This window comes from Sipha flava, unplaced genomic scaffold (assembly GCF_003268045.1).
Source record: "Sipha flava isolate LNK unplaced genomic scaffold, YSA_version1 32_pilon_pilon, whole genome shotgun sequence".
Taxonomy (NCBI): Eukaryota; Metazoa; Arthropoda; class Insecta; order Hemiptera; family Aphididae; genus Sipha; species Sipha flava.
The window spans coordinates 2,149,222-2,173,898 of NW_020273018.1; the positions used below are offsets into that span (position 1 = coordinate 2,149,222).

The window sequence follows — 24,677 nt, forward strand, 5'->3', positions numbered from 1 at the left end:
ATATTTAGATATATATTTTGAGTGACCGCAACTAGTACGTAATTTTTGATTTTGACCGCAACTAGTATAGGTACACCGAAAATTTAGTGTTAAGCCAAGTTAAGACAGGTACATGGTATAAGCCGTCTTAATGATGACACCGAGTACCCAGTTATTGAATAATAATTTCGGTATCAGAAACATCCCTAGTTTATACAATGTTAATACATTTGTAATGGTTTTTTTTCGCATATTTTTTAAATTAATTTTCATGTGTATAAATATGTGCATATTCAACAATATTTTTCGCATACAAATCCCAGCTTTATTTATATCCATCAGATAATTAATAGTTTTAATTGATTTATTTGTACACTACCAAGCAATTTTTTTATATTTTAAGCAATATTCTATTATATAATTTTCTTTCAAGTCTCGTTTACCGAACCATAGTCTTGTCAATTGTTAAGTCATATTGACTGAAAAATAAAGAGGCTTAATATTTCCTAACATCTGTTTTTCTTCACATAATATGAGTGGAAAGCTCATAAAGTTAAGTAATGTTGATTGTTAACACTAAACAGTAATAGTTCTATTATATTAAAACTACCGATGTTAGGATGTATTTATAAATATAAAATTTATCAATTAAACAATTTTAACGCTGTTGTTATTAATATAATTTTTTTTATGTTGGGTACAACGGTTGAATATATTTGTAAAGATATATTTACCACAGAGGGCTTATTCGTTAACCTGGCACTGTTTATCACATTTGTTCCATTAGTTTAAAAAAGTTTAAAAATTACACTACAACAAAACATTAATACTTTTAACTGCAATTAAAAAATTAAAAAAGTAAAATCAAAATTGTGTTTTATCCCTTAAACGGTTTCGAAAAATCATTTTTTAATTTTTAATTTCTATCCAATTGTAAAATAGCCATTTTATGAAAGAATATATGTTAAATTAAAATATTAAATTAATGCAATTAATGGTTTCATAGTTATAATTAGTTGAAATTTTAAAAAGGTAGACGATACAATTCAGTGCAATGACTATTTTATTAAATTAGATAACCTTTAAAACAGTAGGCTATATTAGGTACACCAGCATTCATTAATAACTGTGATAGTAAGACTGCTCACAAATGTGTAAAGTAAGCATATTTATTAATGCGATTAAGAAGAGATAAAATTATTAAATTTATACTAATTTATTACAATACCTAGCCATTATATCGAACCCGTCACCGTACATACATTAGTGTCTAATGGGGAAAATCCGGATTCGCTGAGGTTTTGAAGTTCGAAATTCAGATTTCGGATTTGAAAACATTGAATTAGTATTCTTTCAAGAATTATTTATATTAAATACAAAATAATTAAACATTCTCTAAATTAAATAATATTTTAACTTAAGAATCTCATATACAAGTTTTTGTGTAATATTAAATACGTAAGTCGGATATAAAATACATTTTAGTTATTATTAGTTGTATCTCCAAAAGTAATGGTACGTAAGACGAAGTGTTTACCAATTATTAAGATATCTTAATTAGACCACCATTATTTTGTCCAAAAATTAAAATAACGACTACAAAGTGGTGCAATGAAAGTTATATGATTAGAATACAGAAATTTTCAATAATAAACCCAAATTTCAGATTTTTAAATATTAAATCCGAAATCCTGTTTTGGCAGATTTTCGAAGAATCCGGATTTCATTCCCATCACTAATATACATATAATAGAACATTTGAAATTTAAAAATATTCAATAGTCTAGAAATTAGGAGTTAGTTAAATTCTTATGTTCTACACAAAAAATATAAGACTTACAGAGTGTTAATTTTGAATTTTTAAATTCTAAAGTCTTTCAATTAATAATGGAATGTATTTAATTGAAAATTGCTTACTTTGATGATTACATAATTACAGTTACATTTCATAATATTTATGTACATTTCTTGCTTCATTACACTCAAAATCTTATATTCATGAAGTTAATTCAATAGGTTTTTTACTAAGGACGTAGGTAAATATTATTTATGGAGTGAGGGAATTGATATATTTAGGTAATAGTTATTTTATTATTACCTATTTATTTACAAGCAAGGTTTTCGCAAAGGGGGGTTGAAACCCTCCTACCTAAGTCACTGGTTTTTAGGTTCACTATAATCAAGTTTAAAATAAATAAAAACTTTTCGACATAAGCAGAGGTGGATTTCCCAATAGGTAGCGTAAGCAGCTGTCTAGGGCGTCAAATTTTGTAATGGTTTATTAAAATAGGTACACCATTCGTATAAAAATAAAGGAAATTTGTTATTTTATAATTACATAGTTAAATTATATGATGTTTATTTAATTAATAAAACAATGGTGATTCATAAAAATTATCATCATAATGTAGGGGACATCAACTGAAATTTTTCTCAATTAAAAAAAGTAAAAAAAAGAAACTAAATGTGAAAAAAAATTATATAAAAATTGAAATAGATTGAGGTACAATTAAATTTAATAAAAGGGATGGCAAAAGTTTAGTGTCTATAACTGTAATTAAGTTAAATCCACCTCTGGGCATAGGTCAACAGAACTCGTCGGTAAACCTGACTCGAGAACTTACGAATAGAACCTGATTTTGCGATTCTTAAGCGTCGTGTGAGTATCTCAACCTATTTAAAGGTAGGCTTCTATAATAATTACAGCATAGTGATCACGAATTTTCGAAATAACTACCATAGTTACAAAATCCATGAACTTTTTATCAGCCTTGAACAGGTTTAAAGAGAGGTTTTGGAAATTACTTTGTTTGAGTGTAAATTAAATCAATTTTATGTTGGCAAGCATCCAATTTATGCACCTTACGTCAATAAAATTCCCGTTATTAGTTCCCATTAAAAACTATAATCTTCCCGTTACGTGACCAAAACAAATACTTTAAGCGCAAATATATAAACTATGCTCATTGTTAAAATACAAAAACATTGATAAAGGAGCTAATAATAATCAAGCATAATCGCGTAACTTTACAAAAATGAACAATTAATAAATAACATAATATCTATATAACTATAATATTAGGTAATCAATTTTTTTTTTTTTTAATTTGTCTTAATCAATTATTTTATTTTTATTTTATTTGGTTGTATTTGATAAAACTTAAGATTTTAATACAAGCAATAGATACCTTTTAATCTTTATTACATGATATCAGAGGCGGATAGGCTAAATTAATGTTACCGGGAAATGTATTTTCCGTACGGGCCCAATAAAAGTAAAAGAAATACATTTTTATCACGCGCATATAATACATATTTTTTATATTTACAAATGTAATCATTAATCAATTTTTCATATAATAGTTAAAAGTTTAGAATTTAGATGCTATAATATTTTTAAATATACGTTTTCATAATACCTACAATAACACTATAATAATATTATATCAGAATTTATGAACTACAAAGTCTTACATTTTAATACTTAATACTATTCAATACTGAAGCACTTTTTTGAGGAGATCACTTTTGGTTGAAATTTTGTTTATTATATCATTATTATCGAGATCCATTAAAATGACTTTTTCTACACTCATTAACATGAGTGTTTCAAGGTTCTGCTGACTTAAAGTACTTCGAATTGATGTTTTCACATGTTTTAATTTAGAAAAACTACGTTCACATGACACTTGGCTCACTGATAAAGTTAATGATAGTTTGTAAGCTAAATAAAGTCCTGGATATGCATTGGTATACAGATTATAGCGAACCAATACAAAAAAACAGCAAATGTGACACTTTTTGTCAGATGATTTACAACAAGAACTTTCTTGCGGTATGTTATCTAATATTGTTTCATCTATCAAATCATTGTTTTCATAATCTTCTTTATCGGAGCTATTATTTGATTTGGTGTTGTAATACTCTTTTGTCAAAATTTGACTCAATGTTTCCCATTTTATAGCAAAATCCTGCAATTCTTGCTGTAAAGATTGTAAAATTATATCATTATTAAATTTTTTTATTATACTAAATACTTTTTCTAAAGAATTTGGGGGTATTTGTCTTGAAATTTCTTTGAAATTTTGTGGATCTAAGCATAAAAAATCAGCGCAGAGTTGTCCGTGTTTTTCAAAACGGGTTCCCAAACTATTAATAATTGTATCAATCATTGAATTATAAACATTAAATTCATAATTATAAATAAAATCAATGCTTTGTTCATCTTCAGATTCATAAGAGAATAAACGTTTTATTTTACGTTGGCGAACTTCTGGAAAACTATCTTCTACAGTTAAATTACTTTCAAGTGATTCTAATTTTATATTGGCCCCTTGAACGAATTTATTTGCCGCTTCTTTGGTGGCGGAAAAATCTCGAGATATATCTTTAATACTACTTATTATATTTGTTACCATTCTATGAGCTTGTAATAAATCTAGACCTCGCGTCTGCAAATATTTTGATAAATATGTGGTGTATTTAAAGATACGTAAAAATGTTTGGGCTGTTAAAATAGTTTCGTATTTACAAAGAGATTCCAATAAACCTTTTGACTTGTAGCGTATATCTGATTTAATATTAGAATCTGTGTATATCTCTTCTAGCGTTGTTATTAACTCAATATAAAGACTATTTTCTTGTTCATTAAAATGTCCAAATGTTTTTAATAAAGCTATATCTTTTGCCCACCATCTAGTTTGTCCAATGGTACCAAGTCGTTTATTTGAACACTTTTCTAACCAAATATCCATTCTTTTGTATGATTCTCTAATAAATACAGCACAACTATTGAGTAAACCAAACAAAGATAATGCTTCTACTTTATTTTCAGTAACATCGTAAATGACTAAGTTTAAGACGTGTGCATAGCACCAAATATGTAGTTGGGTAGCACCCGTTTCACTGAGTTTTGCCGAAAACCCTCTATATTGCCCCTGCATATTAGCCGCTCCATCAGTTGAATTTCCCACGCAATTTAATATATCAATATTTGCTGTTTTAAGAACATTCAGCAATAGTTCAACAAATGCTTCTCCAGTCGACGATTTACATTTTACCATAGCTAATAATCTTTCTTTTACACTAAATTTTGAAACATATCTTATTATTATTGAGCATTGATCACTTATTGAAGTATCTTGGGTTGTATCCAGCTGAATTGAGTACAACCCAGCCTCGATAACTTCTTTTGAAATACTAGATTTTATCATAGAAGAACAAGTATCCAATATATAACCTACAGTAGTCTTAGATAGAAACGTTAAGGTACTATCTCCTTGTTTAGAACCGGAATTATGACATAATTTACTTTTTTCAATTGAAGAGTCAACGTGTAATCTTAGAATAGGGTCATATTTGCTTAATAAAATAACCGTTTCAAGAAATGTGCCATGGTCTATTGTATGGTCATTTAGGGTATACGAAGCTTCATTGGAACTTGTTCCTCTATAACTAAATCCACGTTTTCCTATCATTTTAATTATATTAATGATTCTTGTTAGTACCTGTCTCTTTTCATCTACTTGTTTTTTTCTCAAATTACATTGGTCATATATAAGTAATTGATCAATCGAACTACTACTATTTTTCAAGAAGTAAGCATTTACACTATTACCATGTGTTTTACTTTTTTCATGCTCTTCAATACGTTGGTAAATATGTCGCCAATCATTTACGCCTACTGTAAATGTATTTTTGTCACACACAGATCCAAACGCTAGACATATACTACAAAATAAAGCTGAATGTTTGGAACTATAAGTTAACCAAATTCGTTTACTACCATCATAACGATAGAATGCTCTATTTGATGTAAAAGGAATGTCTCTATCTGATTGATTTGGATGATACAACATAAAATAATTAATAAAATTATAGTTTGATTTTCTAAAATAGTCTATTTCGTTAATTTCATTGATATTATTTATCGGTTTTTCAATAATAATGTCCTTATTTGTTTTCAACACACTCTGCTCATTCTGACCAACATTATTTTTATTTAAAATTTCAATTTCTAATCCAATTGTTTGATGTTCAATAGGTAAAGGCAGTTTTTTGATACTATTAACATTTTGTTCAATATTATCAGATGTTTCAGAAGTTGTTGAAAATTTAAAAAAATTATTTATTTTCATACAAGTTTTTCCTTGTTCAATTAATAATTGTTTTTGTTTTTCTAGACGTTTTTCATGGCCACTTTTAAATTTTTTTATTTTTGGTTGTTGGTCATCCATATTATCTACTGTTCGATCGAATAATATAATTATTAAGTGTAAAATTATTTTTACTCACTTGAAAACAGAAGGCGGAGACTGAGGAGAGTATTCAAAAATAAAAATCTGTATGTTGTTTCGGTAGCGAAATAAGAAAAAATATAAAATAGTTTATAATGCAGTCGGATAATATTATTGTGGCAGTTCACATTAGTATTTCGTACAAATGTAGAATGTACCGAAATTCGATAAAACTCCGATTAGATAAGGTCGACCGCCACGCGCCGATGCTATATAGATTGTATTAATGTAAGTATGTGGGGCCATACGTTCTATTATTGTTAATTTTAGTATTTAGCTTAATTTTCATTATCTGTAAAATTATTATTTATTTTATTAGGTATAAATTGTATAAAAAGTTACATATTAGTTCGGCCCAGTGTGGATGTGTATATTTTTAAGTATTGACTATTGAGTAGCTACTATATCGAACTCTGTAATTATAATAGTGTATAAACAAAAAAAAATTATCATAGAGAGGAAGGCCTACCAGGATTTGCCCGGTATCCCGGTGGGCCTATCCGCCCCTGCATGATATATAAGTTAAATAATATTAACTAAAATATTACATTTCAATACTTAGCAACAAGACTTACTACATCGATTTTAGTTCAGAATGATTTTTTCAAATGTCGATTAATTATTGCTTTCAAGTTTTGAGTTTTAATAATTCGGTATCTGTAACTTAAACAACTAGAAAAGTAACAAATATACCTTACATTAAGAAATTGTAGTCCCTCCTAATTTTCTAGGTATAGATATTATGTAAAATATAATTCAAACAGAAATTATAGTTATCAATAACAGTTATTACTTGGTTACTAATCTTAGTATGCATACAATTTAGCAAAAATAAATTATGAATAGTAATAAATACTAATGCTTGTATAGTATATGGATAAAGAATACAAGTTGTTATGCGCTCATGTTTATAAGTAAATTAATTTATTACCAAACCATAACATTCTTTAAAATATTATATATTTTCAATTTTCTATGACACTGATGTTATATATGTATACATTAGGTCCTAATATTTTTATTTAATAGCTTTAATTGCTTGTTAAAATAATATATGAATACAAACAAATGAAAAAAGACAAAAATAAATATTTTATCTTGGACACATGGCATGTCTTCCACCATCAACTAAAAGTGAATCACCAGTTGAAAAACTAGCATCGCCAGCTAAAAATGCAATAGCTTTGGCCACTTCTTCAGGAGTCCCTGGTCTTCCTAAAGCATGTGTAACTTTAGTTTTTTCTAAAAATATGGCATAATCTTCTTTACTCATTCCTTGTCTGGTTAAAATATTTGTTTCTACAACTCCTGGGTTAACACTGTTTACACGAACACCTTTTGGAGCTAATTCTAAAGCTACACATCTTGTAAATTGATCTACTGCTGATTTTGACATACAGTATGCCAATACATTAGCAAATGATCGTACTCCATTTACACTAGATACATTGACTATATTACCTTTAGTTTTAATCAAATGAGGAACAGCTAACATGGTCAAATGGTAAATTGATCTAACATTAGCATTCATTATTCGATCATACTGATCAAGCGATGTTGATTCAATGGATCCACTTTCTAAGATTCCTGCATTGTTGACTAAAACATCTAATTGATTGTAATGAGAAATAGTAGAATTCAATATATGTTTAGTATCATCTTCATTTGTCAAGTCTCCAGTAACCAGAAATGGTTTTAATGAGAAACTTTGTTCACATTGATCGGCTACATGTTGTAGATTGACAAGATTACGTCCTGTAAGTGCCAATTTTGCACCCAACTTGGAAAAATGTATTGCAGTTGCTGCACCGATGCCAGAACTAGCACCGGTAATCAATATAATTTTACTATGAAAACTCATTTGAACAATAAACTATAAGTAATTATCACACAAATTAAAAAATTACCAACATTAACATTAATTACTTGTAAGTAGATGAAGAATTTTAACACTTAAATTATTTATTGTACTAATATGAATAACTCAAGGTTTGAATAGATAATATAATAAATAATCCTTGAAACATACAACAGAATAATGACATCAAAATATAAAAAGAAGTACAATTTCGATTTCAAAAAGATTAAAAACACTCCTTATGAAACTCTAAATAGAATTAAATAATTTAGAACTAAATAGAATTTTATCAGTGGTAATGGTTAACTGATCTGAGGAGATAATAACAGGAAAATAACATCACAAATTTCTATCGAGATAAAGAATACACAGTATTAATAATACAGTATATTCTTTATCTCGATGCAAATTTCACAATCTACAGTTATCACCAATTTTTACTTTTGATATCAAGTTTATAGTAACATTACCAAATAAAATGTTACTAACCAATCAAATGTAATCACAATTTTAGTAGCAGCACAGATTGTGTAAATATAATCAGTGGTAGTGGTGTGTTGTCATAAGTTTTATTATAGCACAATAGTAGTTACTTATAATACCTTAGTTTTATTAATTATTATTATCACAAGTGTAAGGTAAAGACTAGAGATGTAAGCTCGGTAAATTTTTACCGCGTAAATTTACCGGTAAGGTAAATTACCAGTAAATTTACCAATTATTTTTTTACAGATAAATATTATTTTACCGAAAATATTAGCACGTGACACCTTAAATGATACGTCTTAACGACATGAATATTCTTAATATATTAATATAATGGAATAATTTAAAAAAATCAAGTATTCCTATAAATAAACCTTGCAAAGAGAGACAGGTAAATACAATATGTCATGACACTAATGAAATCGACTATCAATCTACACCTGGACCATCTACACCTGGACCATCTACACCTAGACCATCTACATCAAAATCTAAAAATATGTTAAACTTAACTTCTAGTTCTTTCTCAGAATCTTCAGAAGAAGATTGGAATTAAAAAGATTTATTTGGTGATACTCTATCCTCTAGATCATACTGGGAAGAATTATATTAATATTTTTAATTTTGATTTTATACTTATTAATTATTTATTATTAATAAGATTTTTTTATAATTTTGTTACTCAGTGTATTTCACCATTTATCACACAATAACCAGATTGGTAAAATGTATTTATTTTATTTTTATTATTAAATTATAATTTTAACTAATTATAACTCGAGGAAAAGACAAATGAAATATAAAACTAAAAGACTAGAATATTGTTTTTTTGTTGTTGATGTTATAGTTACCTAATGAATCTGATTTGATTAATTTACAATTTATTTTATTGGTAGATATATTTATAATATTTTTATTTATAATATTTTTATTCATAATATAAAGTAATTGAAAATACATGAAAAGAAGTCAATAATAAGTAATAACACTACTAGGGACTTATATAAAATCATATATTAAATTATAATACCATGAACACCACACTATCCAGTAAATAATAAAAATAAGCATTACAATAATTATAAGTTCATGGAAAAGTGGAAGTGAGGAGTTCCTAAGGGTGTTCCTATGGCGACATACAAAAATTATCAAAATTTACCAAATTTACAGAATTTACGTAAATTTTTCTCTGTAAATTACCAAAAAAAAAAATTTACGTAAATTACATCTCTAGTAAAGACATTATTCACACGCCATGCGTTAACATGCCTTTACAGGCCACGAATTTGAAATCACGTGTTAACCCATTAATTTTTAAATATCAATCAGTTTTGTGATCATATTTAAAACATGCAATGCATTCTCATTCAATCAATAAAGTTAATTACGTAATTTTTTCATTTGTCATTCCCACTGATTTAAGTTCATTAAAATATTACATAAATTAATTATATAATTAAATAATAATATATATATATATATTTTACTTGTTTATTTTATTCTACTTCACTAATTTGTGAATTTTAAAATGTCCTTATAAAACAAAGAAAATTTGATTTAAAATGTGCGTGCTCGTAAATCTTTATACGATATTTTTTCTTTGGACTATAAAAACCAAAACGTTCGGCAAACATAAATTTTACGTATTTTATTATGCATGTTATCCCTCTTGTTGTAAATAATTTGCACAGTATCATATAACACGTATTACCAGTGGCGTATCCAGAATTTGTTTTTTTTTTTGGGGGGGGGGGGGTTATAAAAAATGTAATATTAAATTTTTTTGTCAATTTTGTGTGTGTTTTTTATAATCAATAGACAATATACATACACTAAACATTTTCGTGGGGGTTGTAATCCCCTACCAACCACTAGATACGCCACTGCGTATTACTACGGCGTGGTGTGTGAATAGTGTATGCTCTACCTCAAAGTGCAGAGTATTCTCGATGTTGGCTCGATCACTGACAACTAGTGGTTTTATTTTTTATGTTCCGTAGTTTTAACAAAGAAATAATATTTGAAATATTCAGTAGATTATTGATAACGATATACGGTTTGCCGCTCTTTCTTTTTCTTATCTTATCTCTAATTTAAAGTTACTATGTTTTGTATTATTAGTTATAATTTTGTTGCTATTTTACCTCATTTGGGTAGTGTTTTAGTTAAGTGTTTTTAATTTTTCGGTTTATCTAATATTAAAACTTCAAGAGTAAAATTCACAGATCACCGTGATCATTATAATATATATTTGCAAATTATTTTTATTAAAATTATAATTTAAGTGAAAATATTAAATTTGTTTAAAAAATGTCTCAAGGTGAATTCAGGTGAGTGAATAAATCACAATCAATACTTTAAATGTTCAAGTCTTTTTATAATTTATGCATTACTTTTATCAAGTCTCTATGTGAGAACATCTGAAGATGTGAAAACAGTTATAGAACATGCAAAACTTTCAGAAAATGATCTAAAATCAAATGTACAACCTATTTATTTTAGTGATAGTTTTGAAAAGTACAAAATGTTGGAGTTAGATGAACACATATTAAAAGACCTTAAATGTGGTCAAAAGTATGTATATATTTATAATCGTATTAATATATTGATGTTTATTGTTTTAAAACTATAATATTGATTAAATATAAATAATTTTAGTGAACATTTAAATTGAAAAAAATTGTTGATCTTTGCTAATTGTTTATTTATTTATATTTTACATAAAAATATTTAAATTTTTAAAAGTATTTTGTATTTAGTTTTCTTAATAAGTTGATTAAAAGCTTAAATCAGTGGCGCCATTTCAGTTTTTAATAGAGAGGGGCAAAGTTTTTGACTGGCCCATACTACTGGGGGAGATATGGAGTTTCGTTCTCACATTTTAACTTATACTTAAGGCACATATTTTATATATTATATAAATATATAACTTACATTTTTACAAAATATAATTTTGTATTTTATAAGCATTACCTAAACAAGGTTAACTTAATCTAACTTAATTCTATTTAATCTAAGCTGTAAGCAGATATCATTTATTTTTCATTTTTGAAAATACATCTACTGCATAATCTAAACTGATTTTTGCAGCAATATCAGTTTCATAAGCTATAACCGAAAATTACTCAGCCGATCATTGCCCATAGTCAAGCGTAGATAGGTTTTAATTAATATAAGGGAAGAGAAAAAACATTCATCGGAAGCAGTTGCTACAGGCAAAGTTAAAAGCATATTTATAATTTTAAGAGTTTCAGTAAAAGCTTTAGGAAGTTCATTTAAAATTTCAGAAATAGAAAAAAGATCATGAATTACATTATCTTGTTCTTTATTAGAATAATTTAAGTTAATTAATTTGAGTTTTTTGCACGTAAGAATTCAGTTTAAAGTATTAAATTACCAATTTAAAAATGACTATAATGATTATGGAAAGACAATTTTGAAATTAAAATAATCAGGACTGGAAGCTAAGAAAATATTACTATTCAAAATAATTTCATTGCTAGAATTGCTGAAACAATGGCTAAATTCATTCAAAAATCTAATATTCTTGTAAAATGCTCATAAGTCTATTTATAGTTTTTACCAATTGGCAATTATCAAATATTTTGGCAATAAATAATTATCTAGTAAGCAATATTTTCAAAATTATAAAAATACGTTTGATTTTTCACAAATAACGGCTTATGGCTAAACGACAACGACCGGCCCTTTGGGATGCTTTTTAATCAAACAGGAGCAAATTCCTACCTTGTTACCCCCAAATGACGCCACTGGCTTAAATGTATTTTTTTGTGAAATTATAGAGTAGTATTTAAAGGAGAACAAAATGAATCTGCTGTTTTATGTACTGAAAATAAAACTTATGATGTTAAAGAAGCTGAAACATCAAATTCAATTTTATTACTTCCTGAATTAACATTTCCAAATGAAGATGTTGTTGATGAACAACTTACTATCAGAAAAGTAATTTAATAAGTAAATAAACCCAAGAAAATTTTATAAGTAAATAATTATAATATACAGGTTGTTAGTTTATTTCATACATACTATGAAGTCAAACCATGTAGACCCCGTCTAAAAAAATTGAGAAATTTATTAGAGAAATGCAGCTATAAAGGATCAGAACTTGAAAATGAAGTATTGACATCAAATGAGATGTATAACTTTGAAAAGTTGTCAGCATTAATACAAGCCAGTGATAATGAACTTAAATGTGCTCTTAAAGACTTAGGCGCATTTCAAATTGATGGTAATATAGTTAAAAATATAAATGTTATGTTAGTTATTATAATAGATATTTTTTATGTATGGACTATTTCAGTATGATATTTAATAATTAATATTTATTTAAATTTTCAGGTTATTGGAGAGTTTTAGAGTTTGATTATGAGTGTAGAACTTTATCGTTTTTATTGAATTTGATTGATGAACAGTCATGGCCTTATAATATGTTCCCAATGGAAGAATGCTCTAAGATACTTAATGAACTATTACCTCCTGTGATAGTGGAACACATTATTGACAAATATAGTGTTTGGTGTGTGTCTATGAATTTAAGTAAGTTACAGGAAATATTAAATTTAAATATTTTTAGTCAGAGAAGAATAATATAGAAATTTGAACTGTAAAAAATTCAGAACTACGTTAAAATATGTTTAAAGCAATTTTGGATTGCACTATCATTTTCAAAATATTAATTTACATAGATTTCAAAAGAAAAAATATTAAAAAATTAAACTGCAATTGTTTCAATAAATGTATTTAGTAAATCTTAAATTACTAACAAATAAAATTGAATCATGAATTTTGAAAAGGGCTCATATTGAAAATTAAAATTTTTCAGGAAACTAAAAAAACTGATTTTCTTTGGAATAATTTTCTTTATTTTAGAAATTAACAACAGTTGATTAATTCACACACAATAGCAAAGATATACAAACCTTTCTTGCTCATAAAATATCTGTCTATATGTGTAGATGAAAAAAATGTAGCAAAATCTATTTTGATAAAAACTCGATATAGGCCCATTTTGAAATTCATGATTCAATTATAAGTAGTAACTATTGGTTAGTAAAAAAAAATTTCTTACTGTAGTGTAGGTGATTTTCAATTTTAATTAAAATATTAAGTAAGTTGTAGATATTGGTTTTTATAAATTGTCTTACTGTTAATAATTTTGTTCCAGGGCCGTATTTAGGGGGGATGGAACTACAGGGTGCTGTTGTCCTAGGCGGCTGATTTTTTATATTTTCAATATTTAATGATCTAATATTTTTGAAGTGAAACTCCTTTATAAAATAAAAAGTTTATCTCAAAAAAATATATATATTGCCAATCACGGCGTCACGACACACACACATACTTGGTAATGGTCGAGTACTGTATATAGATCCAAAAATTTACAAACAATCTATTCTTTTATTGATATTGCACTTGAAATGTTTCTGTGTACACCAGCGACGAATTATTCTCCAGAAAGATCTTTTTCAACCTCAGACATTTGTATTTGGTATAATGAAGGAATTTTTATTGTTGCCCCCTAGTGTCAAATTCTTAAATACGGGCCTGCTTTGTTCCAATTAAAAATGATTTTTATTCAAACTAATAGAGTTGTAGCATGACAGCAGCTGTTTCATCGTTTCTAATACATTGATGGTAATTCATCCAGGTTTTTATTGATGAATCCATTTCCTCAATCAAGTGTCCTAAAAACTATCATATTATTATCGTACTATAAATCCATTGTCATCACTGTAGCCAATAGCTATAGTAAAAGCAGGCTTAAATGAATAATAAAATACAATTATATTTTTAAAATGATTTATAGTTAGTTATGTTTTTTATTTTAAACTTAATTTATTATAATTTATTGTTAAATATCAAAATATTAAATTTATTTTTATTTTTAAAGGTCAAACACATAGATCATTAATTGAAGACAAAGTATGTAGGTTTATGGCTGTAGGACTTTTACGTCCATGTGACAAATTTAATTTATCTGATTTTAAAACAGCATGGCAAGGAAGTGTTCCTGAAGGTAAACCTTATTTATCTGATTTTATGTGGCATAAGCTAAAACATATATACGAGTTATTACAAAATATGCTATATGATTTTCCAGGTATGACAACAAATCTGAAACAACTAGAAGGTACAGTACTTGTTGATTTGTCCAGTCATCCACAAACCATATGCTACTTTAATGAACAAGAACTGCCAGATAATATTATGGATAGAATGCAATACTTGTTTGAAGTTAGAGGAAAATGGACATTTAATGAAATACAACCATTTGTCGAGTAATATTAACAAGTTATCTCAGTAGTTTTCAAAAATATTAAAAATATTTTGTTTTTAGGAAATTAGCTACTGATAAAGTAAATGTAAATAATCTATTGGCCAAGTATGCAAGAGCAACCAATGTGGATGGTATAAGGTTTTATTGTTCAAAACACAGTAAACATAACAAATAAAACACATGTTTAAGAGAAAATATTTTTCCAAATATATTTATTGTTTCCATGGTAACATTATGTTTATATGAATTTTATCTCGTCTATTTCAATTCATTTTACATCAGATTTATATAGATAACACTGTATATATGTATTAAATTTAACTTAAGAATGTCTGTCTAAAGTAAAACAATAAAATGTAAATAAATATTAATTTTAAGATATATCTATAGTATATAGTATTTATGTATAAAAAATGTACACATTTAAAAAACAAAAACAAGTTTTTAATAATATATTAATATGTTGTTGACTTACTAAAATTCAATAAGAGAACAAAAATTACATATTATGACAGCCAACAATTTAAATTAAAAAAAAATTACATATTTACATTACAGGAAGTTAATATTTTTTAAATGTTTACAATTACATATACATTTCTTATATTAATACTGACAATTACATAATATCAGCTACTCATTAAAAGAAAAATAATAAATATTATGTATATCAGTCTATGGATTTCGGTAAACAATAATATTAATTTTAATAAGTCTAAGACTGTTCAATTTGATGTGTCTCATCGTTATTGCATAATATAAACAATTGTTATCATTCTGAACCTAATCGTTATTACTTATTACATTTCATATAATTTATTCATTTATTCAGGAACAATGTATTGTTATATTTAAAATTTAAATATTTGACGTTTATGTCTTCGACATACGGACTTGCAACAAGGATCTGAACACGAAGACCACTTAGGACATTTTTTACGGTCACACCTTACTTTTCCATCCTGCAACAATGTTTAGAGAACAATACAAAATTAATGTTATAACTAAGTATAAGAAAAATATTAATTTTGTGAATCTTTAAATAAAATTATTAAATATATAGTAGACTTAATTAATATAATTTATATTTAAGTTAATATAAATAATAACTATTATAAAAAACTATATCAATACTTCAACGTTTTATGATAAATTGATAGTCAGATTTCATAATGAATTGTTTTAATTTCATTTTTAATATGAGTAATTTTTTTTAATACATACTTTACATTTACAGTTAATACATTTGACTTCACCATGCGAGTATATTTTGGGATGCCATTCTTGACCATTCTCGTAAGGTCCTCCAACAGGATAACTGCAACCACCATTTGTCAATATTTCTAAATCTGAACCACTTTCTCCATTTACTTGTTGGTCACCCTGGGCAAGTTGAACAAGTGGCCCTGTTGATTTGGTAGTTGTCTGCAATGTAGACGGACAAACTTTACAACAGGAACGTTTTGTTGGCCTAATGGCTACTCTTTGATCACATTCCAACGGTGGACAGTCCATCCGCTGACACTTGATTTTTAATGATGTATTCTAGAAAATAAATAATACATCTATAAAATTACTATAGTTATTACTATTTCAATCTCAATGGATTACTAACATTACAATGACACAGAGTACAAGTGTCAAAACCATTGGGAGGTAAATAGGGATGCCAATTGCTGCCAGCTTGAAATTGCTGTCCAGCTAGTAAACATGAGTTAGTTGAATTATTTTGATTTACAAATCCGTTTTCTGTAAAACAAAATAAAATAAAACGTATATTAATATGCCATAAAGCCATACGAGTAATTTAGTCAAGCTGTATTCCATACATATAAGAAAAGTAAAAAAAAATTAGGTATGTGCAACCATTCTAGTCACAATCAATAAAAAAATAAATATAATTGAATAGATTTTGTGAATAGGAGAGGTACGCAGTAATTAATTTTATTAAAACCCTTAATAATAATGTCTACTGTCTAGGTATGTACATTTGGTACTTATGGAAAGTTATAACGCATGATAAAATAACTATTCTTAATCATTACGATTGCCTAAATAGAACCCATTGAAAACTTTATTATTATTTATTTCGCCTTTTTTAGAAATACAGAAAATAAGTCTTTCAAATATATTGTATTTACCTTCACATGTCGGACAACATGTTCCCGGTTTGGCTGATGGCGCTGGGCATTGAACTATTGGGCAAATTATTAGATCACATGTTACCCTACCGTAGTGGCAATTGCACATGTAACATTCGTCTACTGAAGATGTCCATTGTGCACCGTGTTGATAGTACTTTTGTCCGTGCAAACAGCTTAGATGCGACGTGTGCTGATGATCTGATTCATCGTTGTTCATCAGTATATTGTTGGAATCATTTTCGCTTGCCTCGTGAGAATAACAAACTACAGGAACATTAACCTGATAATAATATCCCGAATGAACATGAATAATGCAGCGGGGAAAAAATGGATAATTTACTCAATGGAAGAACTAACATGTTTCCATTCGGTTTTCAGTATGGACTGTCCTAGTTTTGGATCCCACAGGTCCACGTGTACGATGTTCGTGTTGAGACGTAACAATTCTTCTTGACTGAGACCAATGGTATACCCTTCAAATGAAGGCCCTTCGAACTCTTCAAGTAGTCTTCGAAAAACCGGGGCTCCGGGAATCGAAAGCGGCGAGTCCTCGACGTATAGTTCAAAAAGACGATTTTTCACGTTGGAGCCCGATAGAACAACCTGCACAGAGTATTTCGTCTTTATAGACGTGCGGAACGCGGCACAGACCGTTAAAACGCAACAGCAAAAGCTTACTTCATACTGCAGCGTGCAATCGGGGTCCACAGTCATCCATAAAAGTCCGACCATCGACCGTTCGTCGGGGCTGGACAGCAGCATTGCGCCCGCCGTATCTCTGGCATCGGCCACGGGCCTCCATAAGAATCTGCTCTTGAAGCCAGACGACGCACTGAACAAGCTCAGCTCTTCGGCATACAACTGCTCCAGGTGCACCGGGCCCATGGTAGACACGGTTCCGTTGCTCCAGTTCTGTACAATCGACTCAGATATGTCGAGGGCTGATACTCGGGATTCGCCAGAAACTGTATAGGAAACGCGGAAAGGAAATTAAATAATTATGTTTAACGAGATCACGTTAAATCGAGTGCATCTATTTCTGTAGTCTCACCAATGGCCAACTCAGTGACTGCGTTATTGTCAAATTTAACACGATACTCCAACGCTCCGTCCTTATTAATAAAGGCCCATGCGACGCCACTGGTTCTGCCAAAACACATTAAAAACAAGAGCATTATTCAAAACGATCGGAACCGCGCCAGATAGTTATAACCGCTAAGCGAATAATTTATTTCCGAGCGTAATCGCCGAACATATCTCAACCGCCGCCGCTCAAGTAGAAAACGAAGTAACAATGTAGATGATTTGAATTATGTCCTCTGTTAATGACTCGCTATATATACGCATTTATATATTTATACGAGCGCACATGCGCACATAAACATACACACACACGTATACAGACTAGAGTATATTCAAAATGAGTTTTTATAAAAGAATTATTGTAAATATTTACTATCATTTCACACATTTTTCCGTCCCCGGTCTATATAGTACATCTCGAATGTAGTCTCGAACTACATATAAAAAAATCACACTTCGGATGAACGAATGGGAAATGGAACAATTCGGTTATACACATAAATAATTTAAGTGAACCGAGGTTATTCACACGGTTAACCATTTCAACTTTAATTTCGAGCAAAATTTATTGGTAGTAGTTTCGTTAGAGACAAGCTGTATAACTCAGGTTTCTCTTTCAAATACCCTTTTTTTCCGTATTTTGCCAAACTGATCGCGACGCAATGCTAAAAGTATTTTTATAATAATCATGTGCTTGATGTGCACACAGACGCGTAATTACGAATTAAATTCCATACGATGCACTCAAGTGCATTTTAAGTAGATAGGTACACGGCCAAACGACGACGATTGCGAACAATTGCAGCGGAAACCACGTGGAAAATGCGTCTAAATACCTGTCTTTTTTCGAGTCCACTTGATGGCTATTAGACACAACCAGTGTTTGGTAAATATCGCAGAATACGCGGGGTTCGACAGTCCCTTGCAATTTGAAACTCGACTGTTTGGATTCCAGGGTAATAATGAGATCTTGTTTGGACAAAGCGTTGAGGTCGGAAAACGTAACGGGTGATTGTAACTCGATGACGATCGAACTATTTGTCATCTTTTCCACTCTAATGGTCTGCAATCATTTTTAAACAAAGATACACTATAATACACAGTTTATTCTTTATTTACATTTTGTTATCAAACGTAAATAGTTAAATTTTTTAATATTATCGATATAATTAAACAATGGGGTGAGGAAGGAGGGTAGCCTCTCTAAAACCATTAATGTGTATTTTTTTTTTTCACAACTTTACTTGGCAGTAATAAAAACGGTTATTAAAAATGTTATATTCTTCATTATATTATTAAAATGTAAACATACAACAAATAAGTTTGTCGAAAAGAAATATTACCGATAATTCGATGTGCATAATACATGCGTACATGGAAAATACAAATTGAGTATCAATAACGAAAATATTTTAAAACTCTTGACAAAAATAAATATTTATGGAACGATTTCACTGCTCGTAACTTATTTTTCTCCAAAAATAATCGCAGGATCTATAGCGTGGATTATTGGCTCGAAGATAAATATTATGCATAATAATGCGTGTAGGTATAAATCGGAATAACAGGAAGTTTCAACACATATACTACATTTGTTGTAAAAGTTGTCCTGTAACACCCGATATGAATGTTAATCATGTTAATATATTATGAAGGTTGCGAAAATGCACCATACTTCTTCCACAACGATACGCTCGTTCTCGGCATACTTCAGTTTGACCAAAAATGATCCAGTGTCTTGACCACCAAACGGGCCGTTGAACATGATTTGCATGTGTATGGACGGCGATACGGTCGATATGGAAACGATGCTCGTACCACCAGAGTCCCGTTTCGTGCCGGTGAGCAGTGAGCTGAATGTTTCTGTGTCCAACGCTCGAAACCTGAACATTGATCGTCGACCGTTTGTTAATATGAGTGCACACAGGTATAGTATAATATACACCGCAAGTACATACCATACACACAAAAACGGGCTTACGTGTTATCTCATATACACAATTATACAGAATATATATAACGCCTTTTAACCAATTAAAAATTTAATATGATGACATTTTTTTTTAAATCTTTAATTTTACTATTTTATTTTTTTTTAAGAAAAAAATTTTAATCAAATAACTTATTATTGCAGTGTTAATTATAAACTTTGAAAATTTGTTTTTCTCGCTTTAAGACTGGCGAATCTTGTACTATTTTCATAGTTTTATCATTAAATTCAAACGTAGTATGTACTACCCCTTTAGAATTCGCGCCCCTAGCGTAGGCACAGTTCGACATACTCTTACTATGTCACTGTGTGCAGTAATGCAATTAAGACTTATTATCAGAGTGGGCTTACACAAAACACGTTAGAAATACGATTCGCTTAACAATCCAATTTTTAGTAATTCCTTCGTTTATGAAGCATGCGACGACGTTGGAGATTGCTAACGATTTTAGTAGAATTATACGACAAAAAGAAAGTCAAGGGGAGGGGGTACGATGCACACTCCTATAATTACGCCACTGCGTGTGTATTTATACATGTATATATTATTATACGCGCATACGTTCACCTGTAAAGATGACCGCCGATGATTGCCGTATCCCAGACCAGCGACACGGACATCCTTTCTTCGCGCAACAACCGCTTGTAGTCTTTGGACACGCGACGCCAAACGCCGCAGATTTTCCCAGTCAGGTTCTGATAGATGGTGCTCGGCAACAGCGTCTGGAAAAATACATCATACAGTCAATAATCATTTAATTAGGTGATCACCGGGACAACATTTAATTGAGTTCCAGACTAGGTGCTTTCAGTTTTTGAATTGTATCCGGTATATTTTCTTAATACGTTCGAAGTAAACGACAAGTACACAACGATAACGTATTGGAAAATTGCAAAACTAACTCAACCATAAAAAGTGTGATGAAAAATTGCTCGATAGACAAAACATTAGTAATAACTTGCGTTAAAAATAAAGTTGTCAAGGATATTTCTGCCCCACCATTTAAGATTTTCTGTAATGAACTTTTAAGACGGCGATGGTTCAACTGACACGACAATACAGGCATAGGCTTGAGTAGACCTGTATTTCAGAGGATTTCTATAATACTTTTGGGCCTTGTCTTATTATCAAAACGTATAGGTATATCTAAAGCCGCGTCTACACATAGAAAACATTTGTCGATAACATGTGTTTCCGCCATTGTCGCCGACAAAATTTTTAAAAATATTTTTAAAATTTGTCGCTAACGTTATTGCCGACAATGTCAGCGACAAAATTTTGCTATCGATCGAAAAGTGGTAAACTTCAAAGGATGTTTATCAACATTGTCGTCGACAATGTATCGAGACGACCAGACCAACGACATGACTAGACGTGTTATTACATGATTTAATATACTCCCCCAATTTCGATATATTTACGTTATTGTATTATTTTGAGTTCAGTCAATCAAGAAGTTTTGACGTGAATCTGGTCGTTTTTTTATTCATATATAATTACTTATATTAAAATTTATAATATTCTAATTTGATTCACTATACATTTATATTTTAATTTTATTTAACCGCGATGGAGTTGACTAAAGAAAAAATTTGTCAATGTGATTTATACTATGAAAGGTCAATATTATGGGACCAAACGCAGTCAAATTATAAAAATAACTTTAAAAAAAATGACACGTGGAGTAAAATTTCGGAAGTAATGGGTGAAATTGAGAAAAAAATGAAAAATCTTATCGGGCAATTTTATCATGAGTGCAAAAGAATGAAATCTGGAGTTATTTTATTAAAATTATGTAAGCAGCAGCAGCAGCAACAGCAGCAGCAGCAGCGATCGCATTGTCATTCTCGAACGACATTTTGGTAAAGAATAAATGATTAATAAATTTGTTACTCAGATCTGGAAGTGCGTGTTTTAAATTTATGTCGGCAACATTGTCGGAAACATTTTTTCATATTTTGTCGAGAACAATGTCGATGACAAATGTATCTAGGTGTGGACGCGGTTTAATAAATTATAATATATAAATAATTAAATAAAAATAACTTTTATTTCTATTTAATATTGTGTTATATTAGTCCCATATGTTTTCTTTGAATCTTATATATTTTTCTCAGCTTCAATTATTTATAATTTGCAATTTTGTAGCCAATTGTAGCTGTTATATTACCATAAAAAGTTTTTGCACGAGAATGTAAAACATTTTGTTTTATTTTCTCTATTACGAAACATCATTTATTTTTTACCAATTATTTTAGAATAAATGACATTTAATTTGAAAAAAATCAGTTAAAATATAGGCTTCTTACTTTTAACTTAAATTTACTGAAATTATAGGGCCCCAATTACAATATTTCGGGTGGTGCCCAGGCACGCCTATGAATTTAGGCACGTGGTTTTAACCAAACAAAACTATTTAAATCGTGCTCGTTCAACACTCTATCCTAAATTGACCATTTAGTGTAAAATAAACCCAATATACTTCACGATATATGAATATTATAAAAAATAATGACATAGCTTCAAGTTCTCAATTCAATTCAATATTTGGAACTCGATTTAAATTTTCCCGATAGTCACCAATTAAAAATCGCGCGGTCGGTGGGCTCACAATTTCCTCGATGATGTTGCCGTTGGTGTCGACAAACTGCACAGTTTTAGGCCGGTCAGGTTTGTTGGTGTAAAACGAAAAGTACAAGTGTTTTCGGTAGAACGTGAACCGTCCAGTGGCGACGTAATCCAATCCCGTTTCTTGCGCTGACGTTGGCAGGAAGTCCATTTTTTTCGGGTCACCAGATCTCGATGATTGGCCGGTCAATATCGCGGCAAAGTCTGCAATAGCAATAACAACTATATTATTACATCGTGCAACTGGTCGATCGATAATTAATTACTAGGACGGCAGTTTATTATTATTAATATTATTATAATTATTATCTTGTATATACAAAATATGCGCATTTTCAACCAAACAATTTCTCTTTAATTTAATTTCAAATGAGTGGTAAAAATATAAACAAAAAAATTATATTTCACGCAGTTAAATATAATAATGTTATTATGACGAGAATAATAAACGTATTATAAAAAAAATAGCTATAAAAAAAGGCTTTTAAATGTTTTACTGATTAAAACTCAAAAATTGTATGTACTTGTAATGCATGAAAAAATGTCAATTCAAAAATCGTTTTTAGTTCCTCGACGCCTTTATAACTCTTTTATATTTAGAAGTACCCTATATATCTGAATATCAACTCTTGTTTTTAAAACGAATATAATACAAATAATTAATCTTTCAAATTAATTAGGAGAACTTAGGTACAATAAAATAATACTTATCGTTAAACTACTGCAAATTATCTTAGAAATGCAGGTACTCACAAGTGCCAAGTGGGGAGCATAAGCGACGGTTTAGATAAGGTCGGATTAATGAGGGAGGGGTCGACATGGCGATCACCTACTCCCTTTGGACATTTTTTATTGCAGATTAACATTTTTATGTAATATTGTTGGTTTTCCAAAAAATTAAGAAAACTCGTTTGAAATTAATGTTTTTGAAAAATGGTTCAGTTTTTAGTTTTTTACTTGTATTCTTTTAAATTTTAAAGTTACACAAATATTGTATATAATAAACTTTGCAAAAGAGATTCATTTTCAATTTTGTAACATTAACCCTTTTATGAAAATCAAGAAAAACCTTCAGAATATTGTATATTTTAAAACATTTTATATATTAAAAAAAATATATATATATAAATTATAAGTTTAAAAAAATCGATTTTAACATTAAATATCAATTTTATATAATAAAACATTTAAGATTTCTTGTAACTTAATCTAGTGCTTGAAATATTAGAAAATAAAAACATATTTTATATGAATATTAAGTTTTGAAAAATAAATTATTTATTTTTCATCTTTATGGATATCTTCCATGGTTATAACTAAAGACTGGATTTAATAGATATTGATACCAGGTAAATCAAATCTGATCAAATATGTATACGAATCGGATTAATAAATTGCATTATTAAATTAATCGGACAGTCTTCCTATTTAATTTAATAATGCAATTTTTTGCAATTTTAAACGATTTTCCAATTTTTGCGATTATTGCAATTTTTGTATACTCACGTGATAAAATATACAAATTATTATTTCTAAAGTAATTTTACAATAAAAATATAACTACGACGTAAATTTTTACATAACGTTAAATGTAGTTTAGCGTTTTTAAAATTATATTTATTAGAGTTATCCACAAAACTCGCAAATTTTTGCAAATTTAGAAGAACAAATAGTCAATTATTTAACAGTTTAAACATATTTAGTGAAATCGAAAATATTTCAATAAAATATTCCGGGTCTCAATGGGAAAATAGTTAAAGATAAATTAAAATATGTCTTAGAAAAAAATGATGGATATAAAACTATTAAAACTTACTCTGGGGTTATGACAGGAAATCAAAATGTTAATTTAGATAGAGCACTAACATTTTTAAATATGCATCGATGACAAGTGTAGACGATGAACGTAATTTT

The 24,677-nt window shown here is 28.9% G+C and overlaps 4 protein-coding genes across 4 annotated transcripts in view; 1 reads left to right on the plus strand and 3 right to left on the minus strand.

The window, feature by feature from the left end:
* Positions 1 to 3,473: 3,473 nt before the first annotated feature.
* On the minus strand, positions 3,474 to 6,215 carry LOC112686966 (zinc finger MYM-type protein 1-like). The gene is made up of 4 exons (XM_025559462.1): positions 5,951 to 6,215; positions 4,241 to 5,812; positions 4,017 to 4,072; positions 3,474 to 3,962 (listed from the first exon to the last, which is right to left on the minus strand). Exons 1-4 carry the CDS (start codon positions 6,213 to 6,215, stop codon positions 3,474 to 3,476), a joined length of 2,382 nt encoding a protein of 793 aa, XP_025415247.1.
* A 1,083-nt stretch (positions 6,216 to 7,298) lies between these two features.
* On the minus strand, positions 7,299 to 8,390 carry LOC112687060 (3-oxoacyl-[acyl-carrier-protein] reductase FabG-like). The gene has a single exon (XM_025559597.1). It carries the CDS (start codon positions 8,134 to 8,136, stop codon positions 7,369 to 7,371), a length of 768 nt encoding a protein of 255 aa, XP_025415382.1. The 5' UTR covers positions 8,137 to 8,390; the 3' UTR covers positions 7,299 to 7,368.
* A 2,360-nt stretch (positions 8,391 to 10,750) lies between these two features.
* On the plus strand, positions 10,751 to 15,147 carry LOC112687054 (sister chromatid cohesion protein DCC1). Its single transcript, XM_025559586.1, has 8 exons — positions 10,751 to 10,949; positions 11,023 to 11,193; positions 12,423 to 12,582; positions 12,643 to 12,868; positions 12,979 to 13,176; positions 14,531 to 14,656; positions 14,741 to 14,918; positions 14,978 to 15,147. Exons 1-8 carry the CDS (start codon positions 10,930 to 10,932, stop codon positions 15,090 to 15,092), a joined length of 1,194 nt encoding a protein of 397 aa, XP_025415371.1. The 5' UTR covers positions 10,751 to 10,929; the 3' UTR covers positions 15,093 to 15,147.
* Positions 15,148 to 15,470: 323 nt separating this feature from the next.
* LOC112687009 (dorsal-ventral patterning protein Sog) overlaps positions 15,471 to 24,677 on the minus strand; it is a 35,814-nt gene continuing 26,607 nt past the window's right edge. Inside the window, exons 5-15 of the mRNA XM_025559514.1 lie at positions 22,747 to 22,967; positions 20,703 to 20,857; positions 19,820 to 20,027; positions 18,981 to 19,207; positions 18,113 to 18,207; positions 17,740 to 18,026; positions 17,419 to 17,664; positions 17,059 to 17,341; positions 16,533 to 16,666; positions 16,142 to 16,462; positions 15,471 to 15,879 (exon numbers count right to left, since the gene is read on the minus strand). Of these exons, the coding sequence (XP_025415299.1) occupies positions 15,769 to 15,879; positions 16,142 to 16,462; positions 16,533 to 16,666; positions 17,059 to 17,341; positions 17,419 to 17,664; positions 17,740 to 18,026; positions 18,113 to 18,207; positions 18,981 to 19,207; positions 19,820 to 20,027; positions 20,703 to 20,857; positions 22,747 to 22,967 (2,288 nt within the window). The 3' untranslated portion in view covers positions 15,471 to 15,768. The remainder of the gene's footprint in view (positions 15,880 to 16,141; positions 16,463 to 16,532; positions 16,667 to 17,058; positions 17,342 to 17,418; positions 17,665 to 17,739; positions 18,027 to 18,112; positions 18,208 to 18,980; positions 19,208 to 19,819; positions 20,028 to 20,702; positions 20,858 to 22,746; positions 22,968 to 24,677) is intronic.

Coding starts and splice junctions, on each gene's coding strand:
- LOC112686966 (XM_025559462.1), bottom strand. CDS start 6,215: ATGGATGACCAACAACCAAAAATAAAAAAATTTAAAAGTGGCCATGAA. Junction 5,813..5,950: donor TGTTGGTCAGAATGAGCAGA/GTGTGTTGAAAA, acceptor CAAATCAATCAG/ATAGAGACATTCCTTTTACA. Junction 3,963..4,016: donor CCCCAAATTCTTTAGAAAAA/GTATTTAGTATA, acceptor CAATCTTTACAG/CAAGAATTGCAGGATTTTGC.
- LOC112687060 (XM_025559597.1), bottom strand. CDS start 8,136: ATGAGTTTTCATAGTAAAATTATATTGATTACCGGTGCTAGTTCTGGC.
- LOC112687054 (XM_025559586.1), top strand. CDS start 10,930: ATGTCTCAAGGTGAATTCAG. Junction 12,583..12,642: donor AACAACTTACTATCAGAAAA/GTAATTTAATAA, acceptor TATAATATACAG/GTTGTTAGTTTATTTCATAC. Junction 13,177..14,530: donor GTGTGTGTCTATGAATTTAA/GTAAGTTACAGG, acceptor TTATTTTTAAAG/GTCAAACACATAGATCATTA.